The sequence below is a fragment of the Brienomyrus brachyistius genome, chromosome 4 (genome assembly GCF_023856365.1).
Source record: "Brienomyrus brachyistius isolate T26 chromosome 4, BBRACH_0.4, whole genome shotgun sequence".
In the NCBI taxonomy this organism is placed as follows: Eukaryota; Metazoa; Chordata; class Actinopteri; order Osteoglossiformes; family Mormyridae; genus Brienomyrus; species Brienomyrus brachyistius.
Window position 1 is genome coordinate 34,988,426 of NC_064536.1, and position 27,292 is coordinate 35,015,717.

The 27,292-nt window shown below is 45.0% G+C and overlaps 1 protein-coding gene across 1 annotated transcript; it reads left to right on the top strand.

Annotated features, from left to right (window-relative positions):
* Window positions 1-29: 29 nt before the first annotated feature.
* Window positions 30-27,200, top strand: spata13 (spermatogenesis associated 13). The gene is made up of 12 exons (XM_049011267.1): window positions 30-823; window positions 14,887-16,590; window positions 18,697-18,832; window positions 21,685-21,812; window positions 22,066-22,245; window positions 22,673-22,867; window positions 22,962-23,141; window positions 23,255-23,487; window positions 25,331-25,460; window positions 25,629-26,001; window positions 26,137-26,217; window positions 26,722-27,200. The coding sequence occupies exons 1-12, from the start codon at window positions 815-817 to the stop codon at window positions 26,901-26,903; spliced, it is 3,531 nt and encodes a 1,176-aa protein (XP_048867224.1). The 5' UTR covers window positions 30-814; the 3' UTR covers window positions 26,904-27,200.
* Window positions 27,201-27,292: the final 92 nt, after the last annotated feature.

Genomic DNA, 27,292 nt, shown 5'->3' on the forward strand with positions numbered 1-27,292 from the left:
AACATGCGCACCGCGAATGTAGTCAATATGCATAGCGAACGAGCCATTTGGCGATTTAAGATAAACGTGGTCCAAATGAATAGCTCAGTTGTTTATTTAAACGCGTTATTAGTCTGTGTTTCAGTGCAAAAGAGAGAGAAAACATTAAATGTTTAGGAATTTTCATGTAATCTGAGCAGCTTTAATAACTACAATGGGACATCTGTCTCACAAGAAGTATCGTAGTATGAGGGTTTCCAGAGAAAACAAAGGTGATGTGGATCATGGGTATAAGCAAACACTGAATCTCGTGTTTTTAAGTTAAATTTGACGTGGAATGAGATCCATTATCCGTCTGTCTGTATGGTAATGAGCCTATGATCGCAATAACACGCGATGTTACTGAGCCATATTGTTCTAAGGGACCGAGGCTCAATCTCTAAGCATATCCCATCCCCATCCCAACTCCACCCCTGAGTGCCTTCCTCCGGAGTAACAAGTGCGCTGAGACTCCCGCCCCGCTGCACTTTGTTCACTCTACATGTTAATATTACAAACTTAGCCTCTGCATTCAGGTGACATACAGTTCGGTATTCTGGTAAATCTATCCCCAGCGGCCCTATATTTTATGGCAAATTATTTGGTTGCTAGTTGCAGCCTGTTATTTTCAGAGTGCTCTCCAGGTTAGCGTGAAGCTAGCCGCTTAACTTGTTTGTAATGCAGTCTCCACGCTTTCTTAAGAGACGCCGAACCTTTGGACTTCACCGCAGTCTTAACTAACCACTGGCAGCAAAGGTCCACCGTTTGTAATTTCGAAATCTCAGCGTTAAATATTATGGAAAAGGTACGTGTATGCTGGTTTTTATTTTGTGTTTTTATAGATAAAGTAATTAGTTGCGCTATTTATAAGATGAGATATATAAAACAAAATATTTAAAAGGTTATTAATTAAATTCTCAGTCGTTATGGTACATCAGAATTGATACCAAAGTAATCATATAACCATATTGCCGTAACTTAAAATCCTAGACCAAACGAAGTCATCGCTTGATGTTACGGTAACTGATTGTTAGTGTTATAGTGATGTTTGGTGCCTCCGAATGAAGTCGCTTACATTAAATTGGCTTTTTTTGTTTTTGCTTTTAGTTTTACGGTGATAGAAGTTAGTTCTTAATAAAGTCGTTTGTTTGATATTGCAGTAACTGATTTTTAGTGTTGTTTAAGCGACCCGGATGTCTCAGAACGGGGTGTTACGGTTGTAATGATGGGGGTTTGACATTGCTTGCTATTGCGGTAACTGATTAGTTTTCGTTTTGTAGTTAACATTTGTTGATTGTTTCACTGTCAGATATTGTCATAAACTACACAAAACCGGTCTTAGAAACGATGTGGCGGTTGGGAGAGCGTAGCTGATTGGTCATAGAATGAATGCACGAAGACAAATGGGAATAACACCACAATGGAGAAATGTGGTGGACGGTTTTGCATAATATGCTGGATGCATTTTGTTTAAGTCGGTGCCAAAAGTATCATAAAATTGCCTGGCGCAGGATAACACATGTCCATTATGTAAACGAGCCATATCAACTTCAGACCACATATCTTGGGCAGGATCGCAGGGGGTTTGTAGCCTTTGCGAGGTAACATGGTGCTTAGCAGGGGTGCACCTTGGATGGAATACTAGCCTATTACAGGGCCACACATGCGCGCACTCATATATAATACTGCCAATACAGAGACACCAGTTGGCCTGACTACATCATTGTGCTGTGGGAGGAGACATGTGCAACACAATGAGAACACTCGTATTGTATTACATAATTAAAATAGCATAATTAAAAGATATAATTAAAAGCATTGTTTGGATTACTTTTATTTATTTCTTTTTTGGGAAAATAAAGTTTTCTAACGATCTAACAATGCAGGTAATTGTCTCTGGGAAATGCTTCTTGGTCATAAGGGTCGGGTTCAGTTTAAATAAAGTTAATCAGTGCTCTGATAGCTGTGCATGCCTGTTCCTCTTCTCCGGTGAATGGGATTCCTGCCGGTTCCTGTCTCTGAGTAGCTTTTATGTGGATTTTCCCAGCAGATGTGCTGCCTGGTCCTTGTAAAGGGTGGTGTTACACTGCTTTTCCCAAAAGGTCATTACCACACACCCTGCACTCTGAACTCATTTTTGAGCAGTAATTTAAACTACATTGCAGAGAGCAAATCTCCAATCCCAAATAGGAGACACAGATACAGCAAGTCGCCAGCTGACCACAGAGCAGGTAGTCCAGCCTTATAGCTGTGCCCTGTGATTGTAGGATATTTTAACTGATTGCATTTGTGACCCACTCAGTCTGGACCCCATTCAGAGAGTTAAGTCCTAGTAATCAGATTAAGACCAGCAGACAGGCCTTACACTGTTTAGGGTTAATACAAACATAACAGATGTTCATAAAGACAGACATACGACAGCAGCAGCAGGCTAAAGATGACAGGCTTGGCTAATATAATGGGTCTTCAGTAGGGATGCAAAAAGTGAGGCTTACCCTTGCGTTGGATGGCTAGTGATTCCATAGACAGGGAGACCTACAGATGATCAATTTTTTGCATCTTTAATTTGTCCCAAGGATTGCAAGAAGACCTATGTCCTGAGATCTTTTAGAATGTTCCAGATTTTATACATCAGTCTATTTACTTAGAGTGACCAAATTTTTAATGACTTTCAAAGTCAAAAGGGGATTTTTCAACTCTGCCTTGAACTTGACAAAAACCCTGTGAAGAGATGTTCATATGATTGTTTTTTCCTTCTAGGATTTAGTGATTAATTGTCATTGTTCACACACCACAACAATGAAATGCGTTCTCTGTATTTAACCCATATGTAACAATGTGACATAGCAGGGGGCAACTAATTCAGTGCCCGGGGAGCATTGCTTGGGGGCGGTACCTTGCTCAGGGTACCTCAGTGGTGCCTTGCTGGTCAGGGATTCAGTCCTGCAATCTTTTAATTACGAGTGTGCTTCCCTAACCATTAAGCCACCACTGCCCACTTCTGGTTGCAAGTACAGCTGACATGATTGCTTGATTAACCTCAATTACTCAGTTATTAAAAAGCAAATTTACTACTTGGGCACTAGGCAATACGACGGAAGGAAGATGGCGCAAAAGTGGATGAGGGTCCAAATAAACAACAAAAGCATCAGTTCTGTAAAAGCACTTCACATGAAAGTGAATGGAAATGCAGCTGTGTTGCAAAGCAGAACTTAAATATCACCACAGCATGACTGAAATGTGAAAGGCAGCCACCCATAGCAGCACCCAGGGACCTTCAACTGTGTAACAACAAAATTACATTTATGACCATGACAAGGGTGCATTAATAAATAGAAAATGAATACAAAATAGAATATAAAAATAATATAATCGTACAAATGCATTGAAATGGACCTTCTATAGATAATGTTGTTCTAAAAAAAAAAAACAGATTATTAATGTCCAGTGCACAGTGAAAACAGTTATTATTGCACATATTAGCAAGAAGTGTATAGCACATTACCAATGTAATTTATTGTATATAGTCAGTGTCATTATCTCAGGTTGAGGGAATTCAGAGTTCAGCAGGTTGATGGCTGTTAGGAAAAGCTATTGTTTTTGGTCTGTTTGTATGTGTACGGATTGATCTAAAGCACCTTCGTGATGGAGCTTGAATAAAGCAAATTCAGGATGATTGATGTCCTTAATTATGTTTTTAGCCCTTTTCACACAGCAAGTCTTGTGTAGATGGTCAAGCGGTGGCACTTCCGTGCCGCCAATGACTTGTGCTGTTTACGATTTGCTGCTGGACTTTTTTAGCAGCTTTGGTGCAGCTGCTCCACCACACTGTCATGCAGTTAGTCGAAATGCCCTCTATAGTGTGTCTGTAAAAGTTAAACAGCAGCTTCTGGGGAAGGCTAGCCCTCCTTAGCCTCCTCAGAAAGTACAGGCCTTGTTGTGCTTTGCCTACTACCACTGAGGTGTTGTCAGCCCAGGAGAGGTCCTCTGTGATGGTGACTCCCAGAAACCTGAAGCTGAATACTCTTTCTACAGCCTCAGCTTTGATCGTGCAATGATTTCTTTGGTCTTCTTGGTGTTTAAGACCAAGTTGTTGGTGTCACACCTTGCTGTTAGATTCCAAACCTCCTCCTTATATGCAGTTTCATCATTGTTTGATATGAGTCCAGTGACAGTTGTATCATCTGCAAATTTAACAGCAATGTTTGATTCATGGGTAGGTTGACAGTCATGGATGAAAAGTGCATGGAGGAGCAGACTTGGTACCCAGCCCTGTGGCACTCTGGTGCTCAGGGTGAGGGTGGATGATGTATACTTGTCCAACTGACAGACTGAGGGCAGTTGGTGAAAAAGTTCAGTACCCATTTGCATATGGAGGGGGTTAAACCTAATGCATTGAGTTTGTGACTAAGTGGCTTGGTATGATGGTGTTGAAAGCTGAGCATTCTAATGTAGGTGTTGGGCTTTTCCAGGATGCGAGAGGGCAGTATGCAAGGCCACACAAATCGATCTGGTGTTGGTCTAGATCAGCTGAGACCGAGGCTTTAATGTGGGTGAATACCAGTCGTTCAAAATAGTTTGTGATGACAGGGGTGAGAGCAGCTGGTTGGTAGTCATTAAGACAGGTAATCATAGGTGTCTTTGGAACAGGCACTATGGTTGTGGATTTCAGGCACGCAGGAACTGTACTTAAGGAAAGAGAGAGGCAAAATATGTGGTGACCTAGTTGGTGAGCACAGGCCTGTAGCACACGTCCTTGCACATTATCAGGACCTGCTGCTTTCCTTATATTGATGTTGAGTGCCCGCCACACCTTGTGTGTGGAGTACCAAAGGCTCTGAGGCACCCGTCACTGTGAAGCTGGCTGGTGGTTGGTTATTATCCTTGTCGAACCTTGCAAAGAAGCCATTACGTGGGGGTGCTTCATTATGTTTCTGGCCTTAGTCCAGCACTACTTGCTGTAAATGTACTGCAGGTCAGGAAGCTTGGTGCTAATGGTGGACTCTGCTGATTGCACCACCCTCTGCAGGGCTCGTCTGTCCTGTGTGGTACAGTTCCTGAGCCAGACTGTGATGCTCCACATTAGGAAGCTCTCGGTGGTGCAGCAGTAAAAGTTCTTAACTACCATTGTGGGCTGTTTGAAGTCCCCGAGATGTCTGAGGTGATATAAACGTCGGTGAACCTTCTCCAGCAGGGTACTGTTACTGTATGACAGGGCCAGGACTGATCCTGGGTAATGCTGATACCTATGTACCAGAAACTGTCCTCTCTCTCCTCAGGGTCCCAGTTGATTATGACCATATGGTAGCTCCTCTCCTGCTTTGTACTAAAGTCCACATTTAACTTCTTAGTCTTGCTGACGTTTAGGAGCAATTTGTTCTTTTGGCATCAGTTCTCTAGAGCCTTAATTTCCTCCAGCAGTCCTTCTTTTCATTGTCAGAGATTAGGCCCACAACAGTGCTGTCAGCCAACTTGACCATGGTGATAGAGTTGGAAGTGGCCACCCAGTCATAGGTGTACAGTAAGTACAGCAGGGGGCTCAATACGCAACCCTGGGGAGCTCCAATGCTGAGGGTGAGAGAGGACGAGAAATGTCTACCCACCCATACAGCTTGTGGTGGTTTCTCAGTCCGGAAGTTGTAGATTCTCTGGCACAGTGATGGGCTGAGCCACTGATCCTCCAACTTCTTAGTGAGTTTTAAGGGAATTGTAGTATTAAACGCTGAGCTGTAGTCAACAAATAGCATTTTCACGTAATTTCCCTTCCTGAAATCCAGATGACTCAGGAGAGGAGGAGATATGTCATGACATCATCGGTGGAGCAATTATGACAGTATTCAAATTGTAGTGGCTCCAGAGAACCCAACTAGTTTAAATGAACTAGAAATTCTGCAAAGAAGAGTGGTCAAATATTCAGCCAGAATTATGCCAGAGGCTTGCTAATGGCTACCAAAAGATTCTGGTTGATACCCGTTGTACTTGTGTATGTAAACTTGTGACCACAACTGAAATGTGTTTTTGTAAAGAAAGCGCCATCTCATGGTAACACCCTGCAAGTGAATAAATGGGCGGGTTTAGACGAGAATTTAGGCACACCCCCAGAAGGAGGGGGGCTACTCCCTTTGGCTGGCTTTTGGCAGGCAACTGGCAGGCAGCCGGCTGGGAGGAGAAAATTGAAGTGGCTGCATCTGTAGATGGTGTGCCTCCTGCTGAGAGTGACCCCTGTAAGGAGCTAGTTAAAGACAGCCATGTTCTTGAAGTTAAGTCATTTTTTGTGATATTAAGGAAAATGCTTAACATAAGCCCATATAAGCTAATGTTGTGGTGACTGTATGAAGAGTTTTCAGAAAGCAACTTCAGTATTTCAGTAGCAATTGAAAAAAACTGTAAAATTCACACTGCCTTTCCAAACTGATTGGTGTGAGGAGCAGTGACAGACATTCCAGACTGATGGGCCATTGACAGTATGCAAAGGTGTGGTGACTCCAAAGTCACTTCAAAGTTGTAACACTTTAGTAATCAAACCTCTCACAATTCTTTGAATTGCCCCTATGTCTATAAGCTTCAGAGCTCAAAAGTCTTGGCCAGAAATGTTTATAATGTGATTTTTTTACAATTTGTCAGCACCACTGAAAATAGGTTTCGAAAAGTGTATGTTCAAAGTAGATTTTAACAAAAAAATAGAATAATCACATTCAAAATGATCTCAGATTATTGGTGCTGAGTTTGTGCTGAATAAAAGCATTTGTAGCACTTAAATATTAATAAATATTGTTTAGATAAGTGAAATATTTTACAGTTTTTCTGAATTGCTGAAATATTAGAAATCATTTTGGGAACAAAACTGCATGCCAATTGCCAAAAGTCATTTATTGAATCAATCACTTGGCAAAACTTTAAACCATGCTCACCTAGTTAGACACAATTTGCAGATCTCAGTCACCCTTTATGCAAAACTCGAAACACATTCTCATTCATCAAAACACATTTTGATGCAAAATAGAAAACACAGGCCACAGAGGTTAAGCGCAGCCAGCACACAGTAGTCATTTAAACACAACGACTCAAAGCTGTTCACACACATTTATAAACATTTGAAGAAGCCAAATAGTGACTAGAACATAGAATATGTGCCATAGGTGAATAGGAGCGGAATTTCGACGTCAAATTACAAATGGGTCACCACAGAGGATTCTTTCTTTCCGTGAATCTAGCTTGGCAGTTGCACAACATTTTACTGTAATATGCCTCTCATTTGTTTATTTTTTGGCTTTGTTCTTTACAGTAACTTTTCTGGAGTATTGAATACTGTAAATGTTACATATTAGTTATCAGTCATAACTGTACAGTATACAAATATTTTTGGTAGACGACCATACTTTTTTTTATTATAGTATTACAGTTTCTAATTTACATGCCAAAAACTATTTTGACTGGTAGTGTTTTCATTTTTTTGTGAGTTTAGCTTGAATTTTAGGGTTTGTGCTTAGTGGTTTGATTAAAGGAGAGGAGAATTTAGGAAATGTGTTTTAGCAATTCAGAAAAACTGTAAAATGTTAAGACATGTCAGACTACTTTGAAAGTGGGTGAGAGGCCTCAGACTCCAAAGGGTCACAGTAAATACTTATTATGCTGTGTTTCTTTTATGTTCCTCTTTTTGAGTCTGGGAATTTTTTGTTATAGTACCAATCTATCTATCCAGTGCTGCTTCAACATTCCATCCTCTTTGTGCAATGTAGTGATGTAAAATGCTGTCAGCAAAACAGCATGATACTACCACCATCCTGCTTGACCATTGGTTCAGTGTTCTTAGGTTAAGAAAACAACCTCACCTTGATCCCCTGCAAACATATCTCTTTTCATTGTGGCCAAGCAGAGAAGTCAATGACACATTCACACGTCATTGTGACTGCCCCCCATCCCCACCCCGTGAATATGCAGCCATCAGCAGCCTTTCAGACTGTTAGCCAGACAGAAAGACAGAACACACTAAGGAATATATCTGTTTTATTCAAGCACAGTACAGAACCATATGTTTTTTTATTTTTCATTTTCTACTCTGTCCACCTTTATTCTCCACAATCAACATTATTACTTTGTTTAGGCCTGTAATTAGTCAGTTACACACATCTTGGGTCAATCTCCTCTCCCAAAATAACTCTATTGCTTGGACACACTGCTGCTTTGTACCTGGCTTGGCCTCCTTGCAGATGAAGTATTTCATCATGTGCCAAACAAGCTCAATGGGCTTCAAATCTGTTTAATTTTCATATACCACACTGTCCCTCATTGCTTGACAATATCAATCTTATTGCTTTGTTTAGGTCTGTAATTATTATACTGCACACATCTTGGGTCCGCCTCATCTCCAAAAGGTGAAGTAAAATACAAAATCCTAATTTCATCAATAAATTAACTAAAACACATTCTGATCCATCTTTGCTTCACAACAGAAACAGTTTCTTAAATTTCACATGCCATTTATTGCAGTGTAGTGAGTTTATTAATGAAATTGAAATTTTGTCTATCCATCCATCCATCCATCATCTTCTGCTTAATCCGGGGTCGGGTCGCGGGGGCAGCAGTCTCAGCAGGGAAGCCCAGACTTCCCTCTCCCCGGCCACTTCATCCAGCTCCTCTGGGGGGATCCCGAGGCGTTCCCAGGCCAGCCGGGAGACATGGGTCTTCCCCGGGGTCTCCTCCCAGTGGAACATGCCCGGAACACCACCCCAGGGAGGCGTCCCGGAGGCATCCTAATCAGATGCCCGAGCCACCTCATGTGGCTCCTCTCGATGCGGAGGAGCAGCGGCTCTACTCTGAGTCCCTCTCGAATGACTGAGCTCCTCACCCTATCTCTAAGGGAGAGCCCAGCCACCCTGCGGAGGAAACTCATTCCGGCCGCTTGCACCCGTGATCTCGTTCTTTTGGTCACTACCCATAGCTCATGACCATAGGTGAGGGTAGGAACGTAGATCGACTGGTAAATCGAGAGCTTTGCCTTTTGGCTCAGCTCTCTCTTCACCATGACAGACCGATGCAGCGCCCGCATGACTGCTGACGCCGCACTGATCCGCCTGTCGACCTCCCGTTCCATCATTCCCCCACTCGTGAACAAGATCCCGAGATACTTAAACTCCTCCACTTGGGGGAGGACCCCATCCCCAACCCGGAGAGAGCATTCTACCCTTTTCCGGCAGAGAACCATGGTCTCGGATTTGGAGGTGCTGATTCTCATCCCAGCCGCTTCGCACTCGGCTGCGAACTGCTCCAGTGAGAGCTGAAGGTCACGGTCCGATGAGGCCAACAGAACCACATCATCTGCAAAAAGCAGAGACCTAATCCTGAGGTCACCGAACCGGACACCCTCAACGCCCTGGCTGCGCCTAGAAATTCTGTCCATTAAAGCTATGAACAGAATCGGTGACAAAGGGCAGCCCTGACGGAGTCCAGCCCTCACCGGAAACAAGTCCGACTTATTGCCGCCCATGCGGACCAGGCTCTGGCACCGGTCATACAGGGACCGAACCGCCCTTAAAAGGAAGCCCGGTACCCCATACTCTCGGAGCACTCCCCACAGGACTCCCCGAGAGACACGGTCGAATGCCCTCTCTAAGTCCACAAAACACATGTAGACTGGTCGGGCAAACTCCCATGAACCCTCCAAAACCCTGCTGAGGGTATAGAGCTGGTCCACTGTTCCACGGCCAGGGCGAAAACCACACTGCTCCTCCTGAATCCGAGGTTCAACAATCTGGCGGACCCTCCTCTCCAGGACCCCCGAATAGACCTTACCAGGGAGGCTGAGGAGTGTGATCCCCCTGTAGTTGGAGCACACCCTCTGGTCCCCCTTCTTAAAGAGGGGGACCACCACCCCAGTCTGCCAGTCCAGAGGCACTGCCCCCGATGTCTACGCAATGGCGCAGATGCGTGTCAGCCAGGACAGCCCCACAGCATCCAGAGCCTTGAGGAACTCCGGCCGAATCTCATCCACCCCCGGGGCCCGGCCACCGAGGAGCTTTTTAACCACCTCAGTGACCTCCGCCCCAGAAATAGGCGAGTCCATCCCCAGGTCCCCACACTCTGCTTCCATATCGGAAGGCGTGTCGGTGGGATTGAGGAGGTCTTCGAAGTATTCCTTCCACCGACCCAATACGTCCCAAGTTAAGGTCAGCAGCACACCATCCCCACCATAAATAGTGTTGGTGCTGCACCGCTTTCCCACCCGGAGCCGGCGGATGGTGGACCAGAATCTCCTCGAAGCTGTCCGGAAGTTGTTCTCCATTGCCTCAGCAACCGCCAAAGCCGCATCCCGCTTGGCCTGCCGGTAGCTGCCAACTGCATCTGGAGTCCCACAGGCCAAAAAGGCCCGATAGGACTCCTTCTTCAGCTTGACGGCATCCCTTACCACCGGTGTCCACCAGCGGGTTCGGGGATTGCCACCGCGACAGGCACCGACCACCTTACGGCCGCAGCTCCGGTCAGCTGTCTCCACAATGGAGGCACGGCACATGGCCCATTCAGACTCAATGTCCCCCGCCTCCCCCGGGACATGGATGAAGTTCTGCCAGAGGTAGGAGTTGAAAATCTCCCTGACAGGGGATTCTGCCAGACGTTCCCAGCAGACCCTCACTATACGCTTGGGCCTGCCAGGCCTGGCCGGCTTCCTCCCCCACCAGCGGAGCCAACCCACCACCAGGTGGTGATCGGTTGACAGCTCCGCCCCTCTCTTCACCCGAGTGTCCAAGACATGCGGCCGCAAGTCCGACGACACGACTACAAAGTCGATCATCGAACTGCGGCCTAGAGTGTCCTGGTGCCAAGTGCACATATGGACACCCTTATGCCTGAACATGCTGTTTGTTATGGACAATCCGTGACGAGCACAGAAGTCCAATAACAAAACACCGCTCAGGTTCAGATCGGGAGGGGGGGCGTTCCTCCCAATCACGCCCCTCCAGGTCTCACTGTCATTGCCCACGTGAGCATTGAAGTCCCCCAGCAGAACAAGAGAGTCCCCAGGAGGAGCGCTCTCCAACACCCCTTCCAAGGACTCCAGAAAGGGTGGGTATTCTGAACTGCCGTTTGGCGCATAAGCGCAAACAACAGACAGAACCCGTCCCCCCACCCGAAGGCGAAGGGAAGCTACCCTCTCGTCCACTGCGGTAAACCCCAATGTACTGGCACCCAGCCTGGGGGCAATAAGTATGCCCACGCCCGCTCGGCGCCTCTCCCCGTGGGCAACTCCAGAGTGGAAAAGGGTCCAACCCCCCTCAAGGAGACCAAGAGCCCAAGCCATGCGTCGAGGTGAGTCCGACTTTATCTAGCCGGAACTTCACAACCTCGCGCACCAGCTCAGGCTCCTTCCCCATCAGAGAGGTGACATTCCATGTCCCTAGAGCTAGCTTCTGTAGCCGAGGATCGGACCGCCAAGGTCCCTGCCTTTGGCTGCCGCAGATCACATCGCACCCGACCCCTATGGCCCCTCCCATGGGTGGTGAGCCCATTGGAGGGGGGACCCACGTGCCTTGTTCGGGCTGTGCCCGACCAGGCCCCATGGATGTAGGCCTGGCCACCAGGCGCTCGCCATCGAGCCCCACACCTAGGCCTGGCTCCAGGGGGGGGCCCCGGTGACCCGCATCCGGGCAAGGGAAAACGTGGTTCCAAAATTGTTTTCTTCATAAGGGGTTTTCTGAGCCACACTTCGTCTGGTTCCTCACCCAGGACCTGTTTGCTTTAGGTGACCCTACCAGGGGCATAAAGCCCCAAACAACATAGCTCCTGAGATCACTGGAACACGCAAACCTCTCCACCACAGTAAGGTGTTGGCTTCAGGAGAGGAAATTTTGTCTAATTATAAGAAAATTATACTTGTTTAGATTTTCATTTTTTGTAGTGAAGTTAAGTATTGTACCTGATTTCAGGTAAGTCACTTCAGCTTTCATAATCACTGCTCTCCCTGGTACTTTACACGCACAGAGGCAAGGGGCGGATCATGCCGGCCCCGTTGTTCATTACATCATCGTGGGGGATCTCATTATAGTCAAGGTCCCACCCAGGACCCAGCAGGGGCCAGCCAAGGACCAGCCAAGGTCCCATCATGGAAACAGGGGAAAATTCAAGTGGCTACATCTGTAATAGTTAGAGAAGAGGTTATGAAGTTTCTGACCAACCTTTCAAAGTACTTCATCACCACTGAGGTCAAGGCTACAGGGCGGTAGTCATAGAGTCAGGCTGGCTGGGGTGTGTTCGGTACAGGAAACATAACATTTTTTAAAACACATGGGGATTACCGACGGTGCCAGTGAGAGTGTGAATATCTCTGTGAACGCTGGTGTAGCTGGTCAGCACAGGCTCTGAGGACTGAGGCTCTGTGGACTGAGGCTCTGAGATGCCATTGGGTCCTGCTGCTTTCCTGGTGTTCACTCCCTGGAAAGCTCTCCTCATGTCATGCTCTGTAATGGTGACAGTGCTTTCCACTCTGACATTTCCTGATTGACTGTTGACAATAGCCCTGCCAGCCCTATTAGTGCTGCTAGCATTATTAGCACCGTGGGCTGCAGCCTGAAATCAAGCGTAGGAAGTGTTTAGCTCTTCTGCCAGAGATGCGTCTGCCTTCTCCATTCTGGAGGGTGGTGTTTTATAGTCTGTTATCGTACTCAGTCCCTGTGATTGATTGGATGCTTTATCACCGCTGCAGTGAGTTCATTTCACAATCGAAGTCCTCCTCAATCAGCTGTTTGTACTTTCGGTTTGCAGACCTGGTGCCTCTCCTGAGATTAGCTCTGGCGGCTCTACAGGCTGGGAAATCTCCTGATTTAAATGCAAGTCTCTTTCCCAGGGCAGCTGTTTGACTTCGTTATTCATCCAAGGTTTCAAGGTCATTTGGGTACTCTCTAATCCTTTTGTTGACAGCTACATTATCCATACATATACTTCATATATTAATTACTGTATCTAAATTGGTCTGATGGAAAAACATTTTCCAATCTGTGTGTTTGAAGCAGTACTGGAGATGGCAGCCCCAGGCCAGACTTTGACAGTCCTACTAGTTGGTTTAGCACTGTTAACAGGGGCTTTTTGTGCAGGAACAAGACAGATGATCATACAGTGCAAGGTGGGGGCCTGGTATGATCTTGTAAGCATCTTTTATATTTGTATAAACATGATCGAATGTGTTTTCCCCTCTGGTTTTGCAGTTCACATGTTGGTAAAATGTGAGAAGTACATTCTTAAGATTCGCTTCATTGAAACCCCAGCACTGTTTAAACTCCATCGGGGTATGAGTTACTGATAGTGTCATATAGCTGCTCGAGCGCTAGCTTAATATTAAGGTGTGGTGGGATGTATACAACAATATATAACAATAACAACTAAGTGGTCTCTGTAAGGTAGAATGATCGGCATCTTAGGGTGAGATATTCCAAGTCCAAGTAACATAACTTTTTGAATATGGTTGTACTGCTCCACTAAATATTACTAATATAGACACAGAGTCCTCCTCCTGTTATCTTAACAGAGTTGGGCGTTCTGTCGGCGCAGTGCGTCATGCATCCTACTAGCTCAACTGCAGTATCCAGTATGATGGGATTCAGCCACGTCGCTGAAAAAAAATCTGAAGGCAACAGTCTCTTGTAGTTTTATGTGTAGCAATATCTAGTCGGAGCTCATCCATTTTGTTGCCGAGTGATCTAGTGCTCACAAGAAGAGCACTAGGAAGAGGGGTTTTCCAGGGAGCAGCTTTTAGCCTAGCTAGCAAACCCACTCGTTTGCCCCTCTTCAACTTCCTCTCCCAGCGCCGCCTGGATCGTCTCCCTCTGGGGTAGGAATGTACAGTTCGAGGTGATCTGTAGAAGCTTCTGGTGACTATAGTGAATGTTCCTTTGTTTGTTGTGAAGAACATCTATTGGGTGGAACAGGAAGCTGCTGCATCCATGCATGCCGCCATCTTGGTAGAAAGCACAGCAGAGAGATGTACCTGACTGTGTTGGAAAAACATCAGTGGTTTGTTCTTCCTGATAGTAATCTAACCTGCCATAGGAATACGTCCATTTGTTATATAAGGAATTTTCTTAGTTTTGCAATATTTCTCCATAAATTCTGAATGCAAAGCATTCATATGTAAGGATGTGGAGTGTTTGAGGTGTTGTTTATATCGAGCAGTATTTACATACAAGCAGTATTTGTGAGTGTTGACCAGTGTCTGAATGTGTCTCTGTGTTTAGTTTGTGCAAGTTTTATCTACCCTATTGGTCAGTTTGAATGGGGTTTTGTGTTTGTGTATTTGATTATGGTTGCAATAGACAGTTTTGATACCTTTGTTAAGTTTACCTGTGAATTGACAGCAAATGTACCAAGGTTGTAATATACTTTACTCTGGTTGCCCCATCTGTTTTATAATGTAGCCTCTTTCTGGACTTTTAAGCCAGCTAAGAATGTAAGCACAGCTGGTCGTCATGGATACTCAACTTTAAGCTCTCTGTTATGCTCTTTCTGTGATTACGCTCCACGAACGTAAAGGGGTGGAGCCTCTGTGGAATAAGATCAGGGCTTCTGAGGTAAAAGGTGAAGGTGGAACCTAAATCATATGGATCTGAATGTCTATGAATGTGTAGCCTGATATAGGAGGCATGTGGAAGTACTGTGACCATAAGGAAAAGCACCAATTACTTAAATTAATCACAGTGGATTACAGTGTTCATTGCTCAGTCATGCCTAAAAGCACACTAAGAATATGTTTGAAAATCTGCGTGAAATCTACAAGAAAAAAGAGAAAGCACAGCAGAGAGATGTACCTGACTGTGTTGGTCACACTGCATAATCCATAATTATCCTCATGAATTTCATTGTGCTTGTGTTTCCATATCATAGACTCTGGACGTCCGAGATTCTTTACCCCGTAAAACTCCGCCCACCTGTGGTATCTCCCCTTCCAGTGACCCTCTGTCTGCTGCCTGTCTGCCATCAACATTTGTCAAGGCACAACAGCCCTCTCAGTGCAAACAGGCAACCATTTCAGCTGGGAACAGGAGCTCAGAAGCAGAAGGAGAGAGGCAGGTGTATGAAAATAGCAACATTGGAGAATTCAGGCTTAGTGGCCGAAACGAGGAGTCATGGGTCGATTCCACCAGCCCCTCCAAAGTCACATGCTGCGCCCCGTCCGCCACACACAGGCAAAGCAGCCCAAAGAAGTTGCCACTCCGGGGCTCTGCGGCCTGGCCAGCTCTCTCTGGCCTGCGAGTCATGGGCTCCTTCAGGAAACTGCGCTCCTCCGTTCTTCAGGGCATTCAGAGCTGTGGAGAGACTGCAGCTCTCAGCAACAGCCAAGGACACACCATGTCAGCAAGTCAGAGCCAGAACAATGTCGTGGTGCTTGAAGGCAGTGAAATGGAAACCAGTGTACTGAATCACAGGCAAAAGTTAAGAACCAGTTGGCAGAGTGAGGAGGCATGCAGCTGTGATGATGAGGAAGAGGAGGAGCACATGTTGCAGAGGAACACTCTCTGGTCTCATAGTCTGCGCATGGCCTTAAGTGCTGGACGCATGTCACCGCTGAACATTGGGCCGGAGTCCTGTGGGCCGGAGTCCTGTGGGCCGGAGTCCTGTGGGCCAGGTCAGCAGAGGGGGGCCCAACCAGGCCAGCCTGAGAAGGCCAAGCATCAGGCCATGTTTCACAGACTGAGCAGAAGCACGGACAGCCTGCACCTCTTCAGCCATCCCTTCCGAAATAGCAGTGGTGCTCCTGAGGATGGAGGCTTGCGAAATATCCACAGAGCCACCAGCAGCACATCGATGGAGCTGGCAGCCCAGGGCTTAGCTCAATGGAGAGCCCAGACGCAGAAGCTGCTAAGCAGCATGACAGACTTGTCGCGTTGGAAGAGGGCTGCCCCTCGCTCACAAGCCACCATGAGGCCGCTCAGTGTGCTACATGACGCCTACTCTCGCAGGACACCCTGCATCGCCGGGGGGGAACGCCATCGCCGCCAACCGCATGCCCGTGGCTGGCCTGGGCCTTCCAGCTCCGGGGAGGCGATCAAACAGGATTGTCTCCCTCCCCAGGACAAGAATAACGTGTCTAAAAGTCTGGGGGCTGCATCAGATGTGCCCCCAGCTGCTCTGCCTTCAGCTGCACCAGACACGCCCCCGTCTGCTCCACCTTCTACACCACCAGACATGCCTCCATCTGTTCTGCCATCAACTGCACTGGACATGGTCCCATCTGCTTTGCCTTCTATGACACCAGACATGCACCTGTTTTCCCCAGACACACCCATAGACATCACAATATACTCATCAGACATGATCAGGCACAAGACAGACTGGGTGAGACCTAGACCGCTGTCTGACTATGGTCAGTTGGTAACTGGGAAGTTCTCCATTCCTGAGAAGGAAGTGGGGTCACAGAGTGGGGAGATCATCAGCAGGCCTGGACTGAAGGATCATAGCACCAGCCGCAGAAAGTACAAAAATGCGGAATATTGCCACCAAGACACGGAAGTGGAGCCCTGCGGAACACATCCCGTCTCTGTGGTTGAAGGGGTCAACCTTTACTCTCCATCAAGTGCCAAGCTTTTAGTAAGGTTCCTTACCCCTGCTAGTTGGGGGTGCCCAAAGTTTGTTATGCATGATGTGTGGTTAAGTCTGTTGTATTTGACTTTATTATTTATAACCCACAGAATACAATCCACAAATATGCACCACAAATATGTACTAGAAGAAAGCTAAAATAAGAGGCGCTAGTTAAGCTCCTTGAAACTGTCCCCACTAACATGAGCACAAATGAAAAATCCAGTGTTTGGTTAGTGCTACGTTTGTGCTGTTTTGTGCCAAATAAATAATTTGTGCTATTATTTTTCCCAGACAACGTTATCACACTGCCCCTCCTACAACATCGCACAGATGTGACACCTGACTGCTTCTTTAGTGCTGCGTGTGTGCCAATTTGTGCCGCAGAAATCTCTCTTACTTTTTGAGATAGTTACAATAATACATAATTATACTTTGTCTAAAAATAGATTTGCTATATGTCCACACAACGGCATCAGACATTCCTACATGGAAACGCGACCATGAGCACTATATGGTGATCATGTAATGCCATAAACCAAGAGGTACAACTCAGAAATAGACACTGATCAAAGTGATGTTTCAGGTTTCACATCTACATATGCACAACCTAGTGGCCAATTTTCACTAATTGCACATTCCATGAGTAACAGCAGAGTGTGAAAGTTGAATTTAGCAGAGCAATAGCACAGCTGTACATAAAATACTACAATCTGCATGACATAATGGGAGGCATATCAAGAGGACAAATTGTTGGTGTATGTTTCAGTGATGCATATATGACTAGGACAACAACTGCGGGTGGCTTCACAGAGCTTAACTAGCGACTCTTATTTTAGCCTTCTTCCAGTATGTTGGTACCTGCTGGTGGAGCTGATAACTGCATGATTGTGGATATTTTTCTGCGGATCAGCTGCAGTACGAATTGGACAAAAATTCACAAAATAGTAGGAGCAGAGGCACAAATGTTGCGTTATCCACAAATACAAGGGATGTGATCCATAAATGTGCAAGATGCATTTCACTTCTCCAAGTAGCGCCATATTTTTTTGGATATGATTTTATACAACGCAACTTAAAAAAAACATATTTAGATAGTGAAATATTTGTGGATCATGGTACATATTTTTGGATTGTCATGTTACAAATAATAAAATCCAATATATACTTCCATAGACTTCATGCTGTTGAATTCACCGCAGAGAACAATTGCTCGTCACATCACTATTTTCACTAACTTGCTTTAGCAAAGGACCAGCTACCTGAAGTACAGTGGTACCTTGGAACACGAACTTAATTCATTCCAGAAGGATGGTTGCGTTACGATTTGGTCGAGGTCCAAGTTGAATTTCCCCATAAGAAATAATGTAAATTAATTTAATTCCAGAAGCCCCAAATGACTGCTGATTTAAACATGTCTACCAAAGTAAATAATGATAAAAAGCACTGACAATCAAAATAAAACTTATACACACATGAAAAAGCAAATATACAGAAGCAATAAACATAATATAAATGACAACGCCATACTCCGAGTCGAGAGCAGACACATGTGCACCACCTTCAAGTCTCGCTATAATTTCCTTTCAAGTTCTACAGTTACTGTCAGTACTTTCCTCTTTGGTTTTCTGCTATTGTTCCCCACTTTCTTAGGGAGCATGATTACTGTATCACTAAATGTACTGTAGATAAAACATAAAATCACACCAAACTCAGGAACGCAGCTTTCGCATGTCGAAGTCAGTCGAGAGGTACTGCGAGAATGACAGTGATTCATTGGCATCAGCATCCCAGTATATCCGTTTGCCTTTGTGTCAGCCCATCAGAGAGGCTTTTTAATCTGTACAACTTTTGCAAGTCATCTTTGCTTTGTTGTGTTCTGAGTTTTCGGTCAAGCTGCAGCTAGATTTTTTTCAACCAACCCATTTGAGGTTCATATTGATAGAGGTGAACACATCTCAGCCCATACTAGTTTTAGCAGGAATGGTCGAGTTCCAAGATTTCGGTGAAGATACAAGACGAAAAAAATTCAACAGACCTGTTCGATGTCCAAGTTGGCTGAGTTAAGGGGCGTTCCAGTTCCAAGGTTCCACTGTAACACATTTCTCTCCTCAGTTACAGCCAGAGTCGCACCCGCAGACTTCCTACAGAAAGGCCTTGTCCCATCCGCGGTCTACAGCCCTGTCCCAGAGCACCCCCACTGGCCTGGACCGCTTGGGCCGTGGGCCAGTCCTCCACAGAGTCCACAGTGGTGAGTGTGTGTGTGTATCAGGATTACTATAGTTAATGAAACCTAAGACTAAAACTAACTTTGTTAACTGAAATTAAATAAATACCACAGCTTTCAAAAAATGAAAACTAAATTAAAACTGCAATGAACAATGCAAGACAAACTAAAATAAAATAGAAATTTAGGTAAAATCAGCTTTGTTTTAGTTTTTACCCCCTCCATTTGCACTGTGGTTGTGGGTTGCGATTTACATCATGTCGCCGCATCATAGGAAGCAAAAACCATCATCCGCCATGTTGGTGCATTTCTCGCCTGGTTGAAGTACTCGTATGTACTGTTTTTTCCGCGTTTGTCAAGGTTGTGTGTGCTGTTTTTGACTTTTGACTGAATTGACAACAGTGTTTGCGACAAAGGTACAATATTCTGTAGGATTCCAAAAAATTGTTAATAACCGTGACCTACAGTGAAGAGAGAAGTTTTATCTAGTGAGCACCACTGCACATTTTCTCCATTTTCTTTGTCTGACAGACACATACGTATGTGCTGTGCAGTGGTTATATAAATGAAAACTTGCTTTAGGGTATTTTTTGTTAAAATATGAGACTACTGCTAAATGGAAACCAGTTACCAAGCTTTGTTTAATTGTTTGGATTTGTGTTTATTTATTGTGGGCAGTGGTGACTTAATGGTTAGGGAAGCACACTCGTAATTGAAAGATTGCAGGTTCAAATTCCCGAACAGCAAGGCACCATTGAGGTACCCTGAGCAAGGTACCGCCCCCAAGCACTGCTCCCCGGGCACTGAATTAGCTGCCCCCTGCTATGTCACATATGGGCTAAATGCAGAGGACACATTTTGGTGTGGTGTGTCAACAATGTCAGTTAGTTTCTAAAATTCTAAATTATACTTATTTCTTATTCCAATACCTATTGTCAAGGTTAAAACAGGGCTGGTGGCATTGCAAATTCCAGCGTCTTTCACACACTCATTATTAAATGTTAATGTTAGCATTTCATGTATTTCAGCATTCTCTTAACACTTTGTACAATAATTGTCTTATTGCTTTACTATACTTAAGAACATAAGAAATTTACAAACGAGAGGAGGCCATTCAACCCATCAAGCTCATTTGGAAAGAACTTAACTAATAGCTCAGAGTTGTTAAAACCATATCTATAGCTCTGATTTAAAGGAACCCAAGGTTTTTTTTTGTACACTAACAGGAAGACTATTCTATACTCTAACTACACGCTGTGTAAAGAAGTGCTTCCTCAAATCCATTTAAAAATGTTCTCCCACTAATTTCCACTTATGGCCACGAGTGCTAGTATTTAAACTAATATTGAAATAGCCATTTGGCTGAACAGCGTCCAGACCTGTTAGAATCTTATATACCTGGATCATATCCCTCATTAGTCTCTTTTGCTCAAAACTAAACAGATTCAGCTCAGCTAATCTCTCCTCATAAGACATTCCTCTAAGACAACCTCTAAGAATTATTCTCGCAGCCCTACATTGCACCCTTTCCATGGCAGCAATGTCCTTAAGGTATGGTGACCAAACCTTCACACAATATTCTAGATTGGGTCTTACCAAGGAACATTTAACATTTCTAGGGATTATTCCTCACTCTAACCACTAATCCCCTAGAGGTTTTCACTCGGGCACACCCAGGAAGACGTCAATTTCTCCAAAAGTGCCAAATCCCATCAATTGTGTGCATATTGTAATTAGGGAATGGGACCATCAATATCCTAGGTCCTTCATAGCTATAAAAACATGATGGTGTTACAGTAAAGAGGTGAGGGGTTTACAAGGGAATTTTGAGACAAGAAACCAAAATTCTTCACACTTTCTCCTTAGCTGTTTCATGTGAAGGGTGAAAGCGTTCACTTCCAGTGTGGTGTCAAAAGTAATATCCATCCATCAATTTTCCAAATCGCTTATCCTACTGTGTCCGGAGCCTATCCCGGAAGTAATGGGCACAAGGCAGGGAACAACCCAGGATGGGGGGCCAGCCCAGCGCAGGGCACACTCACACACCATTCACTCACACATGCACACCTACGGGCAATTTAGTAACTCCAATTAGCCTCAACATGTTTTTGGACTGTTGGGGGAAACCGGAGTACCCGGAGGAAACCCCATGATGACATGGGGAGAACATGCAAACTCCACACACATATGTGACCCAGGCGGAGACTCAAACCTGGGTCCCAGAGGTGTGAGGCAACAGTGCTAACCACTGCACCACCATGCCGCCCAAAAAGTAATATTAAAATGAAATTTTAAAAATTGAAACCGAAACTAAAAATGTTCAGAAAATGAAAATGAAACTGACACTATGTACACGTGTGAGCCTGTGTGTGTGTGTGTGTGCGTGTGTGTGTGCGTGTGCGTGTGTGTGTGTGTGTGTGTGCGTGTGCGCGCATGCCTGTCTATGTGTGGCTGCGTGTGTGTGTGATTTTATATATGTTATTGTGGAGACCCAATGTGAGTGAATACAATCAAAAAACTAAAATAGTCTTGGATTTGGTGTTACTGGTTTCATTGGGGCAGTGTGGCGCTGCGCTCTGGTTTAATGAACACTGTCAAGTAATTCAATATGTTTTATGCTGGTTTCACTCGAGCAGTGTGGTGCTGTGTCCTGGTTTAACATGCACTGTCAAGTAATGCAGTGTGGTTTATACTGGTTTCACAAGGTCAGTGTGGTGTCCTAGTTTAATGAGCGCTCTGCAGTCTTTCTGTGTGCTACATATTGCTTTCACTGGAGCAATGTGATATTGTATCCTGGTTTACTGAGTGCTCTGCAGTAATACAGTCTGTCACATACTGGTTTCACTGGAGCAGTGTGGTGCTGTGTCCTGGTATAGCTGGTGCACCGGCCCAAGGTTCAGTGACTCTGGAGGAAGCTGTGACTGAGGAACATTGCAGCTTCCAGGAGCTGCCTGACAGCCAGCTACACCTGAAGTCCACAGTGGATCACACTCAGCTCAGCAAGGTGAGAAGCAGCTCTGATCCTGACACGTTGATCTCTGTGCATGTGTGACTGGTCACACGTTTTACATAAAGATTTCAACTGATATTAACCAGCTAATTGATCATGGTAATAGATAAAGCCCAACCCTTACTGGTTTGACATTCCCAGTTTGCACGGCTGTGTTTTTCTCAGCATGGTGGGACCCCACCTCTTTGGGTCTTGTGCTCTATTACTGAATGCAATGTGAATACTGTGGCACTTTCCCCCTTTGCAGTGTATTTGTTCGGGGCTTGTTGTGCATGCAGAGGCTCTCTGGGACCACGTCACGATGGAGGAGCAATGCCTGGCTTTCAAAGCTGGAGATGTTGTTCGTGTCGTTGATGTCCCTGACTCAGACTGGTGGCGGGGCATGATGGCTGACCAGAGCGGCTGGTTCCCTTCCAGCTTCGTCAGAGTAAGTGCACCCCTACTAAGCTTAACGTGCATGTAAGGAAGTTTCAGAAAAAGATTAAAACCTAATAGAAAAAAAACTCTTTTTTAAGCAGCAGGAATGATGATGATTGTGTGATCATTATTAATTATTATAATCTGATATTAACTGAGCATATTATAATTATAATCATTAATATTATTATAATCATTCATTATTAATTATTGTCTGTAAATGAATTAAAAATCATAAAAACAGTTCTAAAGAACATTAGTTAAGTGATTACAAGGAGGCTGCTTAGATTTGGATACCCTGACAGGTTGAATGTTTGGGTGCTTTTGATTGGCTGTGAGATCAGTCCTTGGTTAATGTGATCCACAAAACATCTGAGGTTACCATGGAGATCCTGGAGGATTCTGGCATGACCACAGTGATCCTCGGTCTTCCGCAGGTGCGAGTGAACCAGGATGCTGGGGTAGGCAGTATGGAGTCCATGCAAGCACAGGAGAATCCACTGTCCAACAACATGTGTGACATATGGAGTCTGCGGAGCCTGGAGCTCAGGGGACAGATGAGGGCAAATGTGGTGAAGGAGATCATGAGCACAGAGCGAATCTACCTGAAACATCTGAAGGATATCTGTGAGGTCAGCCTGACTCTGTCAAAACCAGCTAGACTAAGAGCACACGGTTTTTGGTGCTTTGTGTGTATATGCATTGTCTCTGGGTTTACCTCTTCAGGGTTATGTCCGTCAGTGCCGCAAACATGCAGCCATGTTCAGCCCACAGCAGCTGGTCACCATCTTCAGCAACATTGAAGACATCTACAGGTTCCATCGCAAGTTCTTGAAGGAACTGGAAAAGAAATATAACCCAGTGCAGCCTCACTTGAGTGAGATAGGCTCCTGTTTTCTCCTGCAGGTAAGTGCTGGTGATAATATTCAGTCTGCAGCACACGTTCACTTGGTGGCATCTTACAGAAGATACCATGGTTTACTTCTGGTCGTCAGCCCTGTTTGACCTCGTTTCCTCAGGGTGAAGGATTCTCCATCTACTCTGAGTACTGCAACAATCACCCACGCGCTTCCTCTGAGCTGCACAGGCTCATGAGCCTGAGCCGTTATCGGCACTTCTTCGAGGCATGCCGTCTGCTACAGCAGATGATTGACATCTCACTGGGTGGATTTCTCCTTACACCCGTCCAAAAGATCTGCAAATACCCTCTTCAGCTGAGGGAACTGCTGAAGTACACCTCTGAGGAGCACAGGTAGCTCATCTAATCACAGCTCCCAGCCCTCTGAGGAGCACAGGAAGCTCATCTAATCAGTAGGGTTCGGAGCTCTCAGTAGCCCTCAGCAGCTCCTACCCCCTAACCCCTAACCCTAACCCTCTGCATGAGAGTCAGTTATCTTCCCTCAAAGGTCTCATTCATCATTTTCCTTTAAGCACTTCCTAATGATGGACTATTATAATTTCTGTCTGTTGCTCATATATGTAGCCTGGCCTGTGACAATAACTACTTTTCTTGGATGATGTATTGTCTCAGAAAAATTGTAGTAGACAATATTATTGTCATTTTAAAACCATTTTATGCCACTGATATAATGATAATATAATAGAATAATAATGCAAGTACACCCTTTCAAAGGCCAATGAACTTTTCATTTTTAAGAATATTTTCATTCAATTGGAATTGGAATGTCAAAAAATGTACATTATCTAAATAAATAAAACATAAATTAGTGATGCTCCGATTGATCGGCCACCGAACATGATCGGCCGATATTGGCTAAAAATAGCTTGATCGGCGAACCCCAAAAGCGCCGATCAAAAAAGCCGATCACTTGACGTAAATTACTTGCGCGACTTTTTCACACGTGCATGCACGACGCACAGGTAAACAGCAGCAGAGCGGAGCTTACCAGTGGCAACAGTTCTCCCGTCTGGAAGTTTTTCAAAGTGTCCGATAAAGACGTAAAGTTAGCCGTTTGCAATGTATGTCGTGATGAAATCCCTCGAAGTGGAAGCAAGCAACGGTATTTTAACACCACTAACATGATTAGGCATCTTAGAACACGCCATACAACTGAATATGCCGAGTATGAGAAACTAAACCAGCCGAAGCCAACAACATCCCCATCCCTCAACCAGCCGACTGTGAGTGATGCATTTAAACGACGTGAACCATACAGCAGGGATAGTACGAGGTGGAAAGACATCACGTTCAGAATTATGGAATTCATCTGCCTTGATGAACAACCTCTATCGGTTGTGGAGGATAAAGGGTTCCGTCGCCTGCTAAGCTGCCTTGATCCACGAATAATTTTAAGTTACTCTGCCTTATTTGGGAAAGATGGCCTACAGTAGCCTTAAGTTCTCATTTTCTAAAATAAACACTTTTTGGTTCTTCAAGATCTTGACTGTAGCCTATTTCTACATTTTTTTAATATAGTTAATTTAGAGTTAATTTCATTTCTACAAATGGTGCAAACTCTGCTAGATTATAGATAAAAGATTCCCATTCCCCTGCCATTCTGTGATCGGCAATCGGCAGATCATGATCTTGGTGATCGGTAATCGGTGATCGGCCCCAAAAATGCTGATCGGAGCATCTCTAACATAAATAAAACCAAAGAACCAAAAAAATAAATAAATAACAAACATACAGAACCCCTGTAGTTTTTGTAAAATTCATATTCTTATAACATCCTTCATAAATGTGGATTTTAAGAGCAGACGTAGGAGTACACACTGGGACGAGAGGGCAGGTGCAGTGCATTCTTATGTAAACACAATTTGCCAATATCGAAGTTAGAGAAAGTTATGCCCATATATTTTGCTATAAGTTGATAACATAGTTATGGTGACAGGCTATACATGGCATAAAATAAACGTAAAATATGCAGATATGAAATATATCACATTACCATTTAGACATCCGTTATGTATCTGTTAGTTTTAGCATTCTTTAAAAGAGAGGGCCTAAACACATTTATACAAATACATACAGAAGCATTTATCAGTGGATATGTGTGCAAATACATCTATGCATTAATGCAGACAGAGACTCCCCACTGTACATGTCTTTGTGTCTTTTTGGTCTATTACAGGGACTATGAGAGCGTCAGTGATGCTCTGAAAGCGATGAAGAAAGTGGCATGTCTCATCAACGAGAGGAAGAGGCGGCTGGAGAGCATCGATGCCATTGCTCAGTGGCAGGCGGCCATTCTGCACTGGGAGGTGAGGACTCACCCCTGCCGGGGGTGGGATTCTGCACCCGTAGCAGACATGCGCACCAGAGAGCATCAACACTGCTTCTGCTAGTCAGCGGCTCTGCCGTCCATGCTGAAGCGACGCCACCATTGTGTAAAGATCTGAGAGCTTTACTTTTGTGTTGGTTGTGTGAAGGGAGACGATATCCTGGGCCGGAGCTCAGAGCTAATTCATTCTGGAGAGCTGACCCGAATGATCCTCCATGGAAAGAGCCAGCAGCGCACCTTCTTCCTGTTTGACCACCAGCTTATCTTCTGTAAGAAGGATCTGCTCCGCCGAGATCTGCTGCACTACCGGGGCCGGCTGGACCTGGACCACATGGACCTCCTGGACCTGGCTAATGGCCACAATGCGGCACACAGTACCTTCCTGAAACACGCCTTCAAGCTGCTGGACAAGATCACTGGGGAGTCACATGTCCTGTGCTGCAGGAAGCCTGAGGACAAGCAGAAGTGGCTGGAAGCCCTGGCCAGAGAACGCCACCGTGTGCAAGAGGCAGAGGAGATGGGTACAGATCCACGCCCATTCTTTGTGGAGTTGGAGTGGAGTTTAGGGTTTATGGTGTAGAACTGAGGACTCTCATGTGCATTGCCACGTAACCAAATGTAGTGGTCCATGACAACTCCGTCCATTTTTCTTTCAGGAATTGAAATATCTGAAAGTCAGCGAAAGGCAGCAATTCTAAATGCCAATGCAAAAAAACTCAAGCGAGGAAATATGAACAGTGAGTCCTCCCTGTGTGTGTGTGTGTGTGTGTGTGTGTGTGTGTGTGTGTGTGTGTGTGTGTGTGTGTGTATGTGTGTATGTGTGTGTGCATGCGGGAATATCTATCCTTATGGGGACACAATATCCCCACAACATGATAAATATCAATTTTTTCCCTTATGGGAATCGGTTTCCTGGTCCCCATAAGGGAAAACTCTATTGCATTCTAAAAATGCAAAGACTCTTGTATTTTGCTTGGTTACTTATGGTTATGGTCAGGGCAGGGTGGGAGTTAAGGTTGTTATAGTTAGTGTTAACATTTTTCCCATAGAAGTGAAGGAGCAGCTCCCATAAAGATAAGTATACCCTACGTGTGTGTGTGTGTGTGTGTGTGTGTGTGTGTGTGTGTGTGTGTGTGTGTGTGTGTGTGTGTGTGTGTGTGTGTGTGTGTGTATAAAATATATATGTAGCCAGAGTCCGCTTGGCGAATACACCTGAGTCTTTGGATTACTTTGTCTTACAGATGTGGGCTTTGCTGGTTGTGCTTTGGTACCTCCTCATCAACCTCTGCACCCCCTTCACCAGCGTCATGTTACCGTGCCAACCAGGCTTCCCCAGCAACGAGTGATCTCACTGGCAGAACCCATGCACAAGCCATTCCACCTATGGGATAGTATCACCAAGCACGCACGCCTTAGGAAGTGACCTCACTTGCACAGAAAGTCACCTGTTAGGAGCTGCAGTTAACATTAGCAGACTGTAATGTGACTGTCATGTGCTTAGTACACTGTATACTGGACCAGTGGTAGCAGGGCAGCTTGTTCTGAGTATCAGCCAGTCCTGGATCCAGTATGTGCAGCCCAGAGAAGCAATATGCTCCGCTGTGATTTACATATACTGTACATTTGTTTTATTTGATCATTTAAGTTTGGATCCTTGTAAATTTCTCATTTGCGACAGGATTCTCCTCATTTCAACAGAATAAACTAATATGTAAATGAAGTATGCTTTTTTCTGTTTATGTTGTTGGAAATGGACTGAGAATATGAGGAGCATAACTTCCAGGCAGTATTTACGCCTGGTTATGGTTGATT